Here is a 16,996-nt window from a genome sequence, read left to right as displayed (position 1 = left end):
ACTGCGCAGACGCAGGCGACGTCACTTCCTCAAGCCCCACTCGCGGCATTATTTAGAAGACGACAACAAAGTTAAGTCTGACACCGAGAAAGGGACCGATGGCCGGTCAGCCGGGGTTCGTCTTTGGGAGATGTGTGTGTACTTCTAACATGTTTGGTTGGTAAAATAAATGTAAATTCAAATCAGAGCGTCTTCCGTGTCTGGAATGGATGTATTCTTGAGTCTATAAGGTAACAATAATATAATAAGATAACCTTGTTTGAAATGGGGTTGGCTGAAAGAAAATTTTGGTTTTGTCTATACTACTAGGTACTTATACTATATTGACTGGGTTAAATAGAATTGTATTACTAAAGAGAGACTAAAATACAATTTTCATTGACGAAAACTAGACTAAAATAGTCATGGATAATTCTGACTAAAGACACCGACTCAGACTTTTAGTTGACTGAAACTTGACTAGACTAAAAAGAGTATGAACGTGACTAAAACTAATAAAAACGAAAATGACAGCTTCACACAAAGACTAGACTAAAACTAAAATTAAAACAGGCTGCCAAAAACAACACTAGAGACAGCAAAGGAATACTTTAACAGAAAAAAATAAACTTCCGATATTGGCTAATAACCAATAATGATATATTGTGCATCCCTAGGAAAAAAAAAAAAAAAAAGTCTGAAGTCACATGATCACGACTAGTCAACACAGAACAAAATTTGAACTAATCATCTAGTCTGTACAGTCCATTGCCCACACATCTGATTTGTCCGGTCAAAGTCACTATTAGAATTATTTACTGTTAGCTTACAGAGAGCAGATACTCACGTCCTAATGTTGTCGTGGTAGACTTTAGTATCAGAGGGCTGGTTGTACAGAGGCTGTAGAGAGACAGAGGAAATGGCTGCAGATTAGCTAGATGAGCAAACTCACACAATCTATTGCATCATAAAAAAATTTCACACAGCACTCACCAGCTCCACTTTAGGCCCCAACCCCTCCAGTATCTTATGGGCTTCTTCTGCCTTTTTCTGTGACACGGGAGAGACAGAATGTTGGTAAAAACGACAGATGCATGTCCTTGTGGTTAGATAGTCTGCCGACACACCACACTAAACGAACAAACTGTGCTCTCATTTGTTGACTTCTGGCTTTGATACAGACAGAATGTGAGAGAGGTGTTGTGCTATTCAGCAGCAGAAACACAAATTGTTTAAGCTGACCAACAATTTACCCCTTGTTTGGAAAACATTTTCTCCTCCAGGGTGAAAGGGAGTAAAAATAAACATGCCAAAAATCACCATTTCCTAAACTGCAATGTTCTGTCTGGGAAACGCCTCCATTACACAATCCCACAATTCTTTACACTCAAATCTACAATCTTTTTTTTGTAACAATTGCAAGCAGGAGTGGCCATTGGGAGCACCGTTTCCCAGTGGCCTGGCAGCTAATTTGGCCCGCTTCCCTGCGCTTTTTTTTATTATTATTATTATTTAAATTTTTTTGCCTTCCCAATGTGCCAAAGTGATCATTTCCGATTCCGATTCCCTAATAAATCGATATTAAATCATAAATCGGTTAGTCTTGACTGGCAGCGCCTGTTCACACCGGTTTCTTGCCTCCGTGAAACGGTTTTGAACAGAGTCGATGCGCGGGACTCGAGGAAGTAGATGAAATGGCCAAAAGAAACAGTTAAATGTAGCGAAATTATTAACCTGTTCAGGGCTTCAAGTGCAGGTCAGTTTCATCTGTAATACGCTACTGTAGTTTTGTCTTTATTAACCTAGTTGAATATTAAACTGCTAGCACCTGTTAGGCTATCAGGGGCACCCATTATCATCATCAGTCAGAATACTGTTTTAAGAGAAATAACAACATTATGTGCAAACAAATTGCAATGAGGTGGTTGTTTTGCAACAAGGTGAACATAGTTCTGTTAATAACAGTCCACCTGCTGGTAAAGAAGTGACGGGTACAAGAAAAAAGGGAGTGACAGAGATATTGGAGAAAATGAAGAAAAGGAAAAGGGAAGTGAAGGTGCAGTTCAAAAGAGAACCTTTAATTATTTTCCATAGCCCCGACTAAAGACTTAGACCTTTTTATGTGATGGTCATATAAATAGGCCAATAAGGTTGTCCATGTTTCAGAAATTGTTATGGGTGTATCGGATGGCCTGGATGAGTGTGAGATTTCCCGGCCTGAAATTTTGTCCCAGTCCGCCCCTGGTTGTAAGCATATACCAAATATGTGTTGTCTGTGTGTGCAACTGCGTATTGATGGAAGCAGGAAGTTCAGTGATGTTTCAAGGCCAGGGTGCTATAGTTTTGCCTCACTTTCTCCATCTGCACATCAGAACTTCTTTCTCTCTCATCCGCTTTACCTCTAACTCTCATCTCTTACTCGGTTCAGTTTACTTTCTTTCCAAAAAAAGCAAACAAAAACCACCATATGTGAAAGTGAAATTACATTTGTGAGACATAAGGTCTTGGCTGATCAGATGACAATAAACAGGCAGAAATACAAAAAGCCTTCAGCATATCAAGAGGCAGCATCTTAAAAGACCCAATTATGAAGATTATGCTTTATACTTTAAAGGTGACATCGGATGAAATTGTATCTTTTTTACATTTAGTTGGGTTTCTGGTATGTCTGCCAGCTCACAAAAGCTGGAAAAAAAAAAAATATGCAGACAGTTTTTTTTATGGGCTGCCTGAGACTGAAACCGTGTCATCCAAGAGCTGTTTCAATTTGCAGCCAGTTTCTATGTAGATAGCTAGCTATTTGAATAAGACCACCTCTGGGCCATACAGTATCTCACAGAAGTGAGTACACCCCTCACATTTTTGTAAATATTTCATTATATCTGTTCATGTGACAACACTGAAGAAATGACACTTTGCTACAATGTAAAATAGTGAGTGTACAGCTTGTATAACAGTGTAAATTTGCTGTCCCCTCAAAATAACTCAACACACAGCCATTAATGTCTAAACCACTGGCCACAAAAGTGAGTACACCCCTAAGTGAAAATGTCCAAATTGGGCCCAAAGAAATGTTACAGGTTTATACAAATGTCACAACTGTAAAATCTTAAATGTATAAAAATAAATGATCTTTTTGGGAAACCCTTTATTTAAAAAAATATTGTAGAATTTTTTTTTATACATTATAAATTACAGTAATATACATTTTTATAATTTGGTGAATAAAATAATATTACATACATTTTACTGAAACTTTAAAACTGATAAAAAAAATAATGTTTTTAAAGTTAAACATGCAAATGTGCCATTAAATTATTGAAATATTTACTTAAAATCTCAGGGGGTACTTCAAATAAATAATGTAGGTCAAAGAGGTTCGGCTGACAAAAAAGTTTGAAAACCCCCGGCCTACGCCATCTTTATGTAGAGCAACAATTCTTTTTTTCAGATCCTCAGTGTTCTTTGCCATGAGGTGTCATGTTGAACTTCCAGTGACCAGTATGAGAGACTGAGAGCGATAACACCAAATTTAACACACCTGCTCCCCATTCACACCTGAGACCTTGTAACACTAACGAGTCACATGACACCGGGGAGAGAAAATGGCTAATTGGGCCCAATTTGGACATTTTCACTTAGGGGTGTACTCACTTTTGTGGCCAGTGGTTTAGACATTAATGGCTGTGTGTCGAGTTATTTTGAGGGGACAGCAAATTTACACTGTTATACAAGCTGTACACTCACTATTTTACATTGTAGCAAAGTGTCATTTCTTCAGTGTTGTCACATGAAAAGATATAATAAAATATTTACAAAAATGTGAGGGGTGTACTCACTTCTGTGAGACACTGTATAAGGAGTCCTAGGAAGCAATTCACATGCCTTGTGTCGACGCCCCACGGCAGAGAGTGGTGGGGTAAGCAGTAGCTCATTATCATTTAAAGAGATATGCACCAAAACTGGTCTCTGTGAACAGAGCTGTTTTTGACAAAGTAAAAAGGGTGTTTTACATGACCATTGAGAATTTTAAACAAAGTATGTCACAAACATTCCATGAAGACCCTAAAGAATCACACAAACTTGTGGAAAATGGGCATCCGATGTCCCCTTTAAAGTTCATGCCTTGTTTATTATTTAAAGCCATATGCTCTTAGATAGTCACATCACACTCTGTCAACAATAAAATGCCCCCCCCCGCCAATTGAGTTCAATTAGTCACTAATTATCTTCTCCTAGAGGTGTCCAAAGACACTCAGGAAAGCATTTGCTCACTGCGAATAGTCTTAATACTTTAACAACAATTGAACATGATCTGTAAAGAACACACTCTGCTAGGTTTGTGAGTGTGAGAGAAAGACATCAGGTGTTAATGTGTTCATACCCGGTTTTCATCATAAATTATCTGGACGATGCTGCGATGTTTGTGTTCCACAGGGGGCGGCGTCACTGGCTTTTCTGGCTCTATTGGCTTTGCTGCCTCCTCCTCCAGTTGTTGCTAAGACACAACAAACATGACAATTTACCTTAATCCTGAAGTCTAAAACAAAACAAGGACACATACAATAAGAATAATGAATATTTTCTGAACATGAAATCATGAAGAATACACCTATTTTGATTGCGTACAACTAGTGCTTTCAAATGATTAATTGCATCCAAAATAAAAGTTTTTATTTACATAATTTATCTGTGTGTACTGGGTATATTTATTATGTATATCTAAATACACACACATACAGTATATATTTTGAAAATATTTACATGTATATATTTATATTCATATAATTTATATTATATAATATATAACGTAACATTTTTCTTAAATGTATGGGTGTGTATTTATATACATAATAAATGTACACAGTACACACACATATATACTATGTAAACAAAAACTTATTTTGGATGCGATTAATCGCTTGACAGCACTACATACAAGTTAACTCACAAAACATATTGCTTTGAAAAGTAAAAACAGACCTTTTTTTAAAATCACACAAATTGAAGCATCATTCATGTCTTTAGCAAAAATGGTGTGGGATGGTGGTTAAAAGTATGAGCAATAATTAAGCGATACTTGCCTCAGCAAGCACCACTAATCATAGGGATGAATGACAACAACAGACAATAAAACCTTCTCACAGATATCAAAGTGATGAGCAGAGGTATAATATTACATTCATATACGGCAGGGGTTCTCAAAGTCTACATTCAAAGGTCCAAATCTGAATTTTCATCAGTGTCAAAGGTCCGGAACAATTGGTTATTACAAAACGTGTTTTTAATAAACATACATAACATAACAAATAAACACTCTTTTAAAAAAAAAAAAAAAGGTTCCCTTTGCATTCAAAATACTTTAATAACAAGTGCAAAAGTGGCAAAACAATTAATTTAAGTGTCAGCAGTAGAAGTCGACCTATAATGTTTTTTTCTCTGGCCAATGCCGATATTTAGAAATCAGGGCAGCCTATGGCCGATACATGATGCTGATTTTTTGGGCCGATTTTCTCTTTTTTTCCTTTTATATCAAAAGAGAGTTTGCGTAAATGGTTATTGCAGGGCACAAGATAGTAATAGTAGTAGTAGTAGCCTAATTCATAGTAATAATACATGGCTCAAAACTTAAGCACCTTCTCAAAACAGTTCTGAAGCATGCTTTTTTGTTTATGTTTGCTGACAGACACCAGTGTTTCCCGCAGACTAGAAAATGCAAGTTGATTCTCTGCCAGCAGGAGGCGCTGTTGGAGCGTGATATATAGCTGTTTCCCCGGTAACGACTGTAATCAAATAAGCGCTACTTTATCAGCCATTACAGGAAAGACCAAATGAAAATTGACAAAGCTTTTCTGAAGAAAACGGACGGTTCTTTTAAAAGATACATTCATATAAAAACACCCGCGCAGCATTTTATTTTTGAAACGCGTAGTGCTCAGTTTATTCAACGAAGTATAAGCCTTTTGTAAAATCTATTTGTAGCGGTCAGTTTTTTTTATTTGTGACAAATAAATGTATACACTGGGCACTGCTATAAGACAAATTGCCATAATATAAGTGATAGCAAAACAAAACAAAAAAATAAAAATATTAGCGGTGAAATGTCGCCCGATTATGTCAGACGTCATACGCTCACTGGATGTCATGATGACAACAAATGTCATGAAGGAAAAGTTTCAATATCTCCAATAAAGACCTTCTCCAAAAAGACATAAAAAAATAAGAATAAATAAACAAATGATTTACAAGTTTAACGTGCGTTTATCAAAGTAGGAAATATAATTAGTGTTCTTGAAATATGAAATAGAAGCGGGTCCGGACTGAATTCCCTCCGGGTCCGGATCCGGACCGGAGTCCGGACTTTGAGAAGCACTGATATACGGTCTCAACAAATTTCCCCTGTGACCTCCTTTCTAAAACTGCAGTGCATAATTAAAGTTCTGCTGAAGTGAGACTGTTTTCATCTCCTATACAGGAGTAAACAAACAGGTAAAAGACAATAAAGAGAGTGGTATACAATGCAAGATAACAGTTTGTTGTTCTTCTGTCACGTTTTCACCATCGGGCCAGAGCAGAAGGGAGAGTACCTTCAACCTGCATGCGAATATCTCTACAATCAGATATTTAAGAAAAAGAAGGTAGTAGACGGAGTGAGGAATGAATGTGTACACTTGCTGCTTTGATTTGGCATCGCCATCAAAGAGCAAGAATAGTTGACAAAGAAAGGGAGTTGTGACAAACTTCTTTCAGAAGGGCAACATTTCCCACAAGGCTTATTGATAAATACAGAACAAAACCCCAATCTGCTTCTAGCTGTGAGTACCAGAGTAAGTGAGCTTTCATGTGACATGGGGCTGAAACCTGGGACGTGTGGGGAAAGTGTGAGGTGGTCAGCTGTTTTGGCTGTAATTTAAACAAACAAATCTTGTCATCACACAAATAGCGACTAAAACTGCCATGAGCTCTTTATTTACAAAATGAACAATAGCTTAGAGCTTAAAACAAGTAGTTATTGAGCTGTAGCAGTGTTTAGGTCTCTCTCTCATGCATCTGTGTTTAGTCAGGCTACACACCTGTTTCTTTTTCAGTTTGAAAATCTGCTGCTCGACCTTGGCAATCTCACGGTCAACGCGGTCCATGCTCTGAATCAACTCCTCCTTGGAGAGTTTGGAGGGCGATGTGTCTGCATCCTCACCCACCTGTGGAACTCCACCTGGGGACGAGACCTCCACCTTCACACTAAATTGTGTTTCCTGTCCCAGAAAACGAGGGAAAAAAGAGAGAGCACAAGAATAAGTACAAGCCTTCAAACAACCCTAAAAATAAAGCAAATACCGGTTTGTTTTATGGAATGAGGAATTATATAAATCTCTTACATCCACACACACACATTTATTACCTTCTTGACCTCTCCAGTGGTCCTGATGCTGTCCTGTATGGTCTGTGGAGGGGGCAGTAAGATGGACTGAGCTCTTGGAAAGTGCGTTTCAGATATATTCTCCATGCGGGGACGCTTGGTCTCAAGAGTCTCCTGCTCCTGCTGAGCTGGGACTGCATGAAACTGTTGCTCATAACCATGTCTCCGCTCCTGTGGCCTGCAGGATTTGGAGGAGATACTTATGGAGGAGATGCTTACAATTATTATGCTTCAAAAACCTCAGCACCAAGCAATATTACAAAACCATTTCATTTGTTAAATAAATTAATCTCAAAACAATTATTTGTGAATCGCAACAATGCACTTATATTCAGAATCAGAAAGAGCTTTTATTGCCAAGTATGCTTGCTCATACAAGGAATTTGTTTTAGTGTCATAAGCTTCCAGTTCACAGAGACAACAACGACACACAGACAATAAAAATAAGATGAGAATAAAAAAAATACACATGTAAATATAAATAAACAAAAAATTGAAAAAGAAAGAATAATTGAAACATAAATGATTATATATACAGTTGTCCAATAGATGATAGAATGGGATAGAATAAAAGGAGATACAAGGATGGCGGTGGTAGCAAATAAATATAAGGTTATTGCACATTGTTATTGCATAATGGGGGGGGGGGGGGGGGGGGGGGGGGGGGCATTTAACTGTTCATAAATTGGATTGCCTGGGGGTAGAAACTTTCTTGTGCCTGGCTGTCCTGGTAATTGTGGCTCTGTAGCGCCGGCCAGATGACAAAAGTTCAAGAAGGGGATGGCTTGGATGTGAGGGATCTAGAGTGATTTTCTGAGCCCTTTTCCTCACTCTGGATGCATACAGTTCTTGGAGGGTGGGCAGGGGGGGCACAGATAATCCGTTCAGCAGTTCGAACCATTCTCTGTAGTTGTCTGATCCCTGATTTTGTAGCTGAGCCAAACCAGACAGTTATTGATGTGCACAGGATAGACTCAATGATGGCTGAGTCTGTCCTGTGCACATCAATAACTCTGACAATATGTGATCCCAATCACATATTGTCATCCAGGAACTGCATTTCTCTGGGATTTGGAATTAGTATCATATTAAACAACAAAACTTTCAAAACACACACAAAACAAATTTGAAGGCTCAAGGGTTTAAAAGAAACGCACATATTTAAGAAAGAAAATATGGTCATTTTCACAATACGCTATCTTTAAATAGGGCATATTTAAATATTTATATTAAATAGGGCTTATTTAAATAAATAAATTAGAAGCATAGCATTATGTCTCAAGCGGGTGGGGGTGGTTGTGTCACCTCTCAGTCCCAGGGTGGAATTCGGATAATAGTGAAGGTCTGCGGCGCTGCTGGTCCTGCAGAGGGGTACGGTAGTCGGGTACCGGGAACTCCTAAACAAACACAGACACATACATCAGATAGGAAACACTGGGCAAAACAAAAACACAGGGACCTCAAGGATGAGGGCTCAGACGCCTTAAAGACATGTGGGCAAAAAGACAAATAGTTTGTATGTGAGAAAGAACAAAACGGATTAAGAGATACAATTTTTTTTTTAAAAACACTGTGACAAGACAGCCTCTCCAGACAGTCAAGAACACATCAGCACAAGTGTGTTTTACGTTCTAGTAGGACATGGTGTTATAAAAGACAGACATAAAGCTGTCTGTAACACATTCACTGCTATAGAAGAGATGATCATCAAACCCTCAATTCACCATTCCAGTAGAAAAACCACAGACACCAGCAAAGCAGGATCGAGAACAGCTTAGCAACCGAAGCTGCCATGCGAGTCATTTCTTGAAGCTGGTTTACTCTCAGACAAAAGCTCAGTTTTAAAGAACCAGGCAAAATCAGGGGAAAAATAAACATTCTTTAACAAAAGCAAACTAAAGAATTATTTCCATTATTAAATGTGGCACCATCAATTAGTGGTCCACTGATATTGTTTTTTTGACCGCCGATGCCAATATCTTGGAATGCAGGGTGACTGATGGCCGATATATAGCGATTTAATTTTATGTAAATTAATATTTAATTGGAATTTTCATGATAAAAAAAAAAAAAATGTGTCAAATAAACATACTTATAGTTTAGATGACAGTATTTTTCACAAATAAATACATTTCTAATCAAATATAATTAAAAAGGAAGTAAACACTGTAACTAACAGGGCACTCAGTATCCTGGGAAGTTTGTGTGCATTGGGAATCATATTGTTCAAATAAAGCCAAGGTAACAGTCATTTTACATACAGCACACAGTGAAAATGACATGAATATGACACTGGGCTAATGCTTAGAGCTCAGCAGAGTTTGAAATCACGAGTTTAAAATTTGTTGATTGCACGTTTCCTCCTGACCGACCATCACGCAGAGCACACGTGATCATGCAGGAAACAAATGCACACTTCACAAGTTCTCACAACTGGATTCTACTTTGTTTGCAAGCAAGGTTTGTGAAATTAAATGTCCAGTAGTCATTCAAAGATTTGTTTAAATGGTATAAATGCGTATTTGCTGAATGCTGTCGGCAAACGAGAAAATATTATAATGTTTGCCTAAGGGTGGGCGATATGGAAAAAATATCATATCACGGGTTTTTTTTTTTTAAATATCACGATTCTTTGACATGTTGGTTTTACTATTTTGGTTTTACAAGTTGTCTGAGCATTACAGCCAAACTAGAAAGACAAAGCCTTGCAAGGTAAAAAAAAAACACATGGCAGATATTTAGGCCAAGGTGGAACGAAAATAAAATCGTCATTATTTTATCTTTCTTATTAAAAAATAAGAACAAAGATACACATTACAAATACACATAATATACAAATAAAACAAACAGTGCTTTATTTTCAGGTACAATAGGTGTATTTAGCAGGAGCATTCAATGAAATTAAATGAACAAATATAAAAATAAAACACTACATAGACTGATTCCTAAAGCAACCGTATTAAAGTTTTTCAGTCAAGAATAGTGAATGATTTTTCTCTTTGCGTTTTGTTAACGTTAAATGAATAGTTCCCCCAAAAATAAATATTCTGTCATCTGTCTGTCAATTCTGTCATAATGTTTTATTTTTATACCATCATTTACTCAAAAGTTGTTTTAAACCTGAATGAGTTTCTTTCTTCTGCTGAACATAAATGCTATTTTGAAGGAGGAGGAAAACCAAACAGTTGCTGGTCCGCAGTGACTTCCATAGGATTTTTCTTTCCTACCATCAAATTCAATGTGGACCAGCAACTGTTTGGTTACCCTCAATGTTCAAAATATCTTATTTTGGGTTCAGCACAAGAAATTAATAGAGGTTTGGGACAACATGTGAGTGAGTAAATAATGACAGAAATTAAATTTTAGGGTGAACCACAATGACAGTCGACAGCATGTTTAGTGTCCTGTCCCTTTAAGAGCTGCACGCATCTAATATACAGACACGCCTCCGTTTCTCTCTCAACCATTTACTTTCATTTTAGAGATAACCAACTGAGTCTGTATGTAAACCTTGTGTGTTTTGACCGTATTAGCGCAAAAGATAAGTTAGTTGAGTAATCAGGCGCTGTTAGACAGGCTTTTTAGTGCGCGTGCTTCAGGTGTATCCGCTCAGAAAAAGCGCACATCAGACCAGCGCCTGATTTAAACATTTAACAGGCAAGGCTTGTGTGCAAATAATGTACTTTTGCGATCGCGAATAAGTGCAGTGTCCTGTCAGAGTAACTCTACTGCTGTATGTGGTGTTGTACAGTATATAGAGACGGCGGCGCCAGAACTGTATTTGACAATGTGTGCTGTAGCACGATACTATGATATTTCTTCAAAAGCAGATCGTGGAGACATTTTTATCATCCACGATCAAAAGTCGTCATATTGCACACCTCTATGTTTGCCTTTCTGTTACTAATAATATAAAAGCAATCATTATATTACTTTTTGCATACATTTAATTCCTTCGTTTAACAGTTCTATCTGATTATATGACAGACTACTATCCGTATAGACAGAACTGTTTACGACGACAGCGGAGAATGTGAGCACTGTGTGCTCAGGCACTGCCGCTCTCAGAGCCGTCAAAGTCCGGTATGCCGTCAAAATAAAAGTTCCGGCTCGAACGCATAGGTCAAACAGAAAAACTTATCAAAAAATGCCAAATTCCAGCCGATATATCGGTCGACCACTACCATCAAGTGTTATAGCGCTCCTGCATCACAATTATTCAGTGCAAATTTTACATTCAAAACTCACCAGTCACGGGTTCTTAGAATGAATATATAGTTAAGGAATTCCTGTTTAAATTGGGCTGGCCATGGTCATGTACAGGGATATTGTCAATCGTACACTTAATCAGATACATTTCTCAGAAATACACTACCATTCAAAAGTTTGGGTTTTGTTAAAAAAAATTTAAACAAGTCTCTTACACTCATCAAGACTGCATTTATTTGACCAAAAAAACAGTTAAAACAGTAATAGCGTGAAATACTATTATAACTTAAAGGGAACCTATTATGCTCCTTTTTACAACATGTAAAATAAGTCTCTGATATCCCCAGTGTGTGTGTGTGTGTGAAGTTTTAGCTCAAAATACCCCACAGATCATTTTTTATAGCTTGTTAAAATTGCCACTTTTAGGGTATGAGCAAAAACGCGCTGTATTTGAGTATGTTGCTTTAATGCAAATGTACTGGTGCTCCCGGAGAAGAGGGCGTAGCTTCAAGATCTCAAGCTCCGGCAATAGCAGCGCTAGCCTTTGAAAATAAACATTCCACGATTAGTACAAGCCTGTTACAGAAAACGTCCTCTGTTTAAAAGTCAGTCATCTGATTGTACTGTGCATAATAAATTCACGTTTGTGAATTACACAGACAGGGAGCACAGCGCGCTAAAAATAACAACATAGCTGGTCTCATGGTGCATGGCATGCTATCACCAACTTTATAAGTCCCACTCGTGATTATGAGCTCAACAAACTGAAGCGATCGACATTGCTTTAATATGCAACTTTTAACTACCACATTCCTATTCACCATCATTCATGGGCAGCAGCAGTGAAAACAGGCAGAGACGATGGTAGCTGTTAGCATCAATAGCCTTACAGAGTGCCAAGAAGCTCTTTCAGAAAGGCAATTTGGAAAACAAACGCGTGATACTTACTTTGCCTGGAGCTGACGTTCACACACGAAGCGTTGATTTTGATCCCTACACATATTGGGGATTTTACCGTTTTTTTCCGCAACATTTCCTTAGACAATGAAACTTGACCACAGTGTCCTCAGCGGCTCAGATGGACGGAGTCTATGGAGACTCCTATGTTCTTTGGCGCATCCCAACACACAACACTTGAAATGCGTCTTTGGCGCTGACATTGTATATCTCCAGCAGCTACAGCAAGTAATCAGTAACGGCGGAGTCAGACTGCTGCTTCTCACTCAGGGCTGTGTCTATAGTGCAGCATCACAAATGGGCGGGAGTTTTCCCCTTCTGTGACGTGAACAGAGGGAAAATCTGAAACAGCTCATTCTGAGAGACTATTTATGACTTTTTTTAAATTATTAAAAAATTAGGGGGTGGATTTTTACCATTATAGTCTGGTTGTTTTCACACACTGCGGCCACACAACTGTGTTCAAGCACCTTATAAAAGTGATTTTTGCATAATAGGTCCCCTTTAAAATTATAACACATTTTTATTTTAATATTAATAATTTATTCCTTTGATTGCAAAGCTAAATTTTCAGCAGTCTTAAGTCTCAAATGATGCTAAAATTATGATTTGGTCCTCAAAATATATTAATTTCTTTTTATTATCAATATCAAACAGCTGTGCTGCTTAATAATTTAATGGAAATCATGTAACCTTTTATCAATTTAATGTATCCTTGTTGAATAAAATTATTATTATTTGAAATCTATAGACATTAACCAAAGGCTTGGAAATGAGTAAAATGTGTTCATAGCCATAGTGGTGGTGCTTAAAGTTGTCATGCTAAAACTCTTAGGAAAACAAAATTAACATAAGAGCAAACACAGCCATTTGTAACTTGTGGCTTTCGGCTTCCAGTTATTAAAACAGCAAAAACAGTCCATCATGCAGCTTGATAACGCAAACTGGTATTTGTTATATTATATTTAGGGCTGCACGATTATGACAAAAATTATAATTGTCGATTATTCCATTGAGATTGTAATTGCGATTATTAATAACGATTATTTTTTAACAGATTTATGCCATTGTTTGAAGCTGCATGCCATATTTTTATATAAAATATAAATATATAGAAAAGAAGGCTGAATACACTTCCTGAACTTTTATTGCTTTTCTATAGCATTGAGCCTCAAATGTCAACTATACATTGGTTTGGTTTCTTCTTTAAACAAACAAAAAAGAAAATTATGCATTGTATAATAATGTTATACTAAAACTAAACGAAAAAAGAAAAAAAATGGTTTACTAAAGCTATATATTTCATTTACAATTAAACCGACAAATTAACAATTTAATTTACAATTATATTACAAATTAAACTAATTTCAAATTACAGTAACATTTTACAGTACAATTTATATTATCAGGGCTCCAGACTAACATTCGAAAGCAGTGACACCAGCACCTGATTTGGTAGCACTGAAATGCACATTAGAACAGGAGCTTGAGTTCAGAGTAGCAGGAGCTGATGTACATTTGACAGTACCATTGTGAAAACTGTAACAGCCTCATCTTTTATACATAACCAAAAGTGCAGCACCTCATTACCATGATAAAAATGTAGCCTAACTATATGGTTTCTATGATGTTTGCATTGAAAAACAATAGCCTAAAGACATTCAGTCAATTACAAATCCACATCAACTGATAAAATAATTAACTAAATAATGTAATTATATTCCATTACTCCTTTAATATATTTAGTATATTAATAATCTAATAACACTCAATATGAATTTTCTACTTTTCTGCCAACGTATCGTTACCGTTAGTGTTACTACAGTAAAACTATGGTAAATGTGGGTGATTTGCAGATTGAAACGTCTTCTAACTGGATCGTTGTTGCACTGTTTCTGCATCAGTGTTGGTGAGAATAACAGCTCCGATTTATTTGGCTTTAAACTAGTTTAAATTAAAGAGACGTTATTCGTACTGGAGAACGCTACGCTGAACTTGAGTGCTTCTTACTGGATTTCTTTTGAGTCGAGTGGATATAAGGTCATTGTGGTGCGCAATTCAAACGAGTACCGCTATTTTGTTCCGCTTTTGACACGTTTGGCGTTTAACATCTATCATGCAAAACAGAATGACAACAACTATCAGTTAGACAAAATGTCTTTTATACAGTGTGTTTGAGTTTGGTAAACCCCATGCTGCAAACAGCTCTTAAGCACACAGAATAATGCAAGTGGGCATTTTCGGAAACTATCAAATTTCATCACCAGAATAGAATTTTTGTTACCGCGCATATCGTGTTTGAGCAAGTCGCACATGCGCATTGACTTGGTTTTGCACTGATCAGTTGTTCCACAAGGTGGCAACACTGGCCCCAGATGTCATTTCACATTAGAAAAGCAAAACTAAAGAGACAGAACAACAAAATAGCAAAGACTGAAACAACAACAGACGCATGCATCGACATGGCTTGTGTGAGTGTTTTATGAGATAGCAGCAACTTCAGTTTAAATAGAACAGAGGCATTTTTATCGGTCATGACTTCTGGAGAAAAATAGAGCAGACGCTGAACAAAGATGAATCTTTCTAAAGCACATGTATCGACTGCCTGCATTCGCGGACACTATCAAATGGAGTATACTTTGAAAGGCTGCAAACTAAAGAACACTTTGGGCTTTAGTCACAAACCAAAGGTAAAGCAGTAGTGAGTTAAAAGTAGTGATCGACCGATATTGATTTTTTTTTTATAAACGATACCAATTATTTGCATGTTTATGTGCCTGATAACCGATATTTATTTACTGTTATAAAGTAAATAAATGACTGCATGAAGCAAGTCTATACTTCACTTTGGTTTTTCCTCCTTTCAGTCATCTTAACAAAAAATGTTTTGCGAATTAGCAGTCTTTCATGTAGAGCTCTAGACTCATTCTTCCCACTGATCTCACTTTTGCGACTAACTTTCTCAGTTGGTCGCACGAGCACATAATTTGGTTGCAATTAGTTTTTTGATTTTGCACATTTGAACATTTGATTAATCAATGCATGCTGATGAACTTTTATCATAGTTTATAGTTATATGGTAACGAAAGTGTTCAACATTTAACTCGTTCTTTTTCATCTGTATTATTTGTGATTTTAAATTTTGTGAACAGGAATTCCTTTTTTTTTGAACTTTCACTTTCAAATTTGTGATCTTGGTGTCACATTTTGCAAGAAAAGATAATTTGTCTGTTTTGCTTATATCTATACACCTTTCATGTAAGACTAAAACAAAATATGGATTCATTGTTATTCTTAATTAAAAAGCACAACAACAATAAAACAGTACGTTGACAATGACAAACTAGCTTACATAACATTTATTAACAAAAACGAATAAGGCAAGGCATGGCACAGGACACATCACATGCTGTACTATATACCGAGTATATTACAGAATGTTTAGCAAACTCTGAGGAAGCAAATTATTTATTTATTTATTTTTTTAAATTAAGGAAAGCCTCCATAGCATAACATGAGGTAAACAGCAAAGATAACAAGCTTCTCAAAACGAAAACAAAAAGAAAAGTAAAACTAAACTGGCTGTAGCTGACAGGACTTGCATGTTTTTTTTCTACAAGAATACCACCATGTTCACCTTCTCTGGTTTAAGAAGCGGTCTTTTACTTTAGTTTTAGTCGGAAAATCCTCCGTTGCGCTCCATCCGCGACGCACACCTTCGCGCTCGTGCTGACACGGCGAGTATAAACCAGGCTCTACCCATGAAGCGCTCGCGCTGAAAGCACCTCTCTTCACGTGATCAGTGAAATCTGACTCCTGCTATAATGTGCTGCAGCTGGCAGCGCGCACTATATGAAGCAGACGCTTTGGAGCAGCGCAGACCAGGCACTTGTATGCGACCACGTCAAATTTTAACTTGCAAAAAATTACCATTTTGGTCGCAGTCTAGAGCCCTGTCATGTTAAATTTAATCTTCGTTTCACAACAATAAAAAACATTTTATTTATAAAAAGCTTTAGCAGCAACACTAACAGTGTTTCCGCTACATTCATTCTGCCGTGGCGGCCCGCCACACCAAAAATCATCCCCGCAACGGCTGCAGCTTTTCAGTGACGTCACTCAATTCATTTACAGTCTGGTAATTTATAGTGGAGGAGACGTTAGTCACACACTAATTATTAAAAGGTGAGTATAATACAGCGCAAACTTAAGTGTAATCATAGTAGTTGTGTACGTTATGTGTAACGATTCGATTCAACCTCCAACATTACACAGTAGTTGTGAAACTGATCGCAGTTGATCCGTGGTCCGTACGGACCAGACCTCAAGGTTCGGTTCGCATGTGATTAACAGACTAATTGCAAAAATGAACCATCATAGAGTGAACGTTTATCATTTGTATGTGTTTTATCTTGCCAATTTACACATTCAAGT

At 37.1% G+C, this 16,996-nt stretch overlaps 1 protein-coding gene across 9 annotated transcripts in view; it reads right to left on the bottom strand.

Annotated features, from left to right (window-relative positions):
- The window catches only part of LOC306869629 (nuclear receptor corepressor 1-like), a 109,713-nt gene that overhangs the window by 78,820 nt on the left and 13,897 nt on the right, over positions 1-16,996 (bottom strand). For all 9 annotated transcript variants that reach the window (XM_079416447.1, XM_079416451.1, XM_079416455.1 and 6 more), the window contains exons 3-8: positions 8,702-8,793; positions 7,379-7,574; positions 7,053-7,232; positions 4,364-4,477; positions 973-1,029; positions 827-879 (exon numbers count right to left, since the gene is read on the bottom strand). In XM_079416447.1, the coding sequence (XP_079272573.1) occupies positions 827-879; positions 973-1,029; positions 4,364-4,477; positions 7,053-7,232; positions 7,379-7,574; positions 8,702-8,793 (692 nt within the window). The remainder of the gene's footprint in view (positions 1-826; positions 880-972; positions 1,030-4,363; positions 4,478-7,052; positions 7,233-7,378; positions 7,575-8,701; positions 8,794-16,996) is intronic.

This window comes from Barbus barbus (genome assembly GCF_936440315.1).
Source record: "Barbus barbus genome assembly, chromosome: 5".
Lineage (NCBI taxonomy): Eukaryota > Metazoa > Chordata > Actinopteri > Cypriniformes > Cyprinidae > Barbus > Barbus barbus.
Note: the sequence above shows the minus strand (reverse complement) of the source record. Positions and strands in the feature narration are given on the sequence as shown.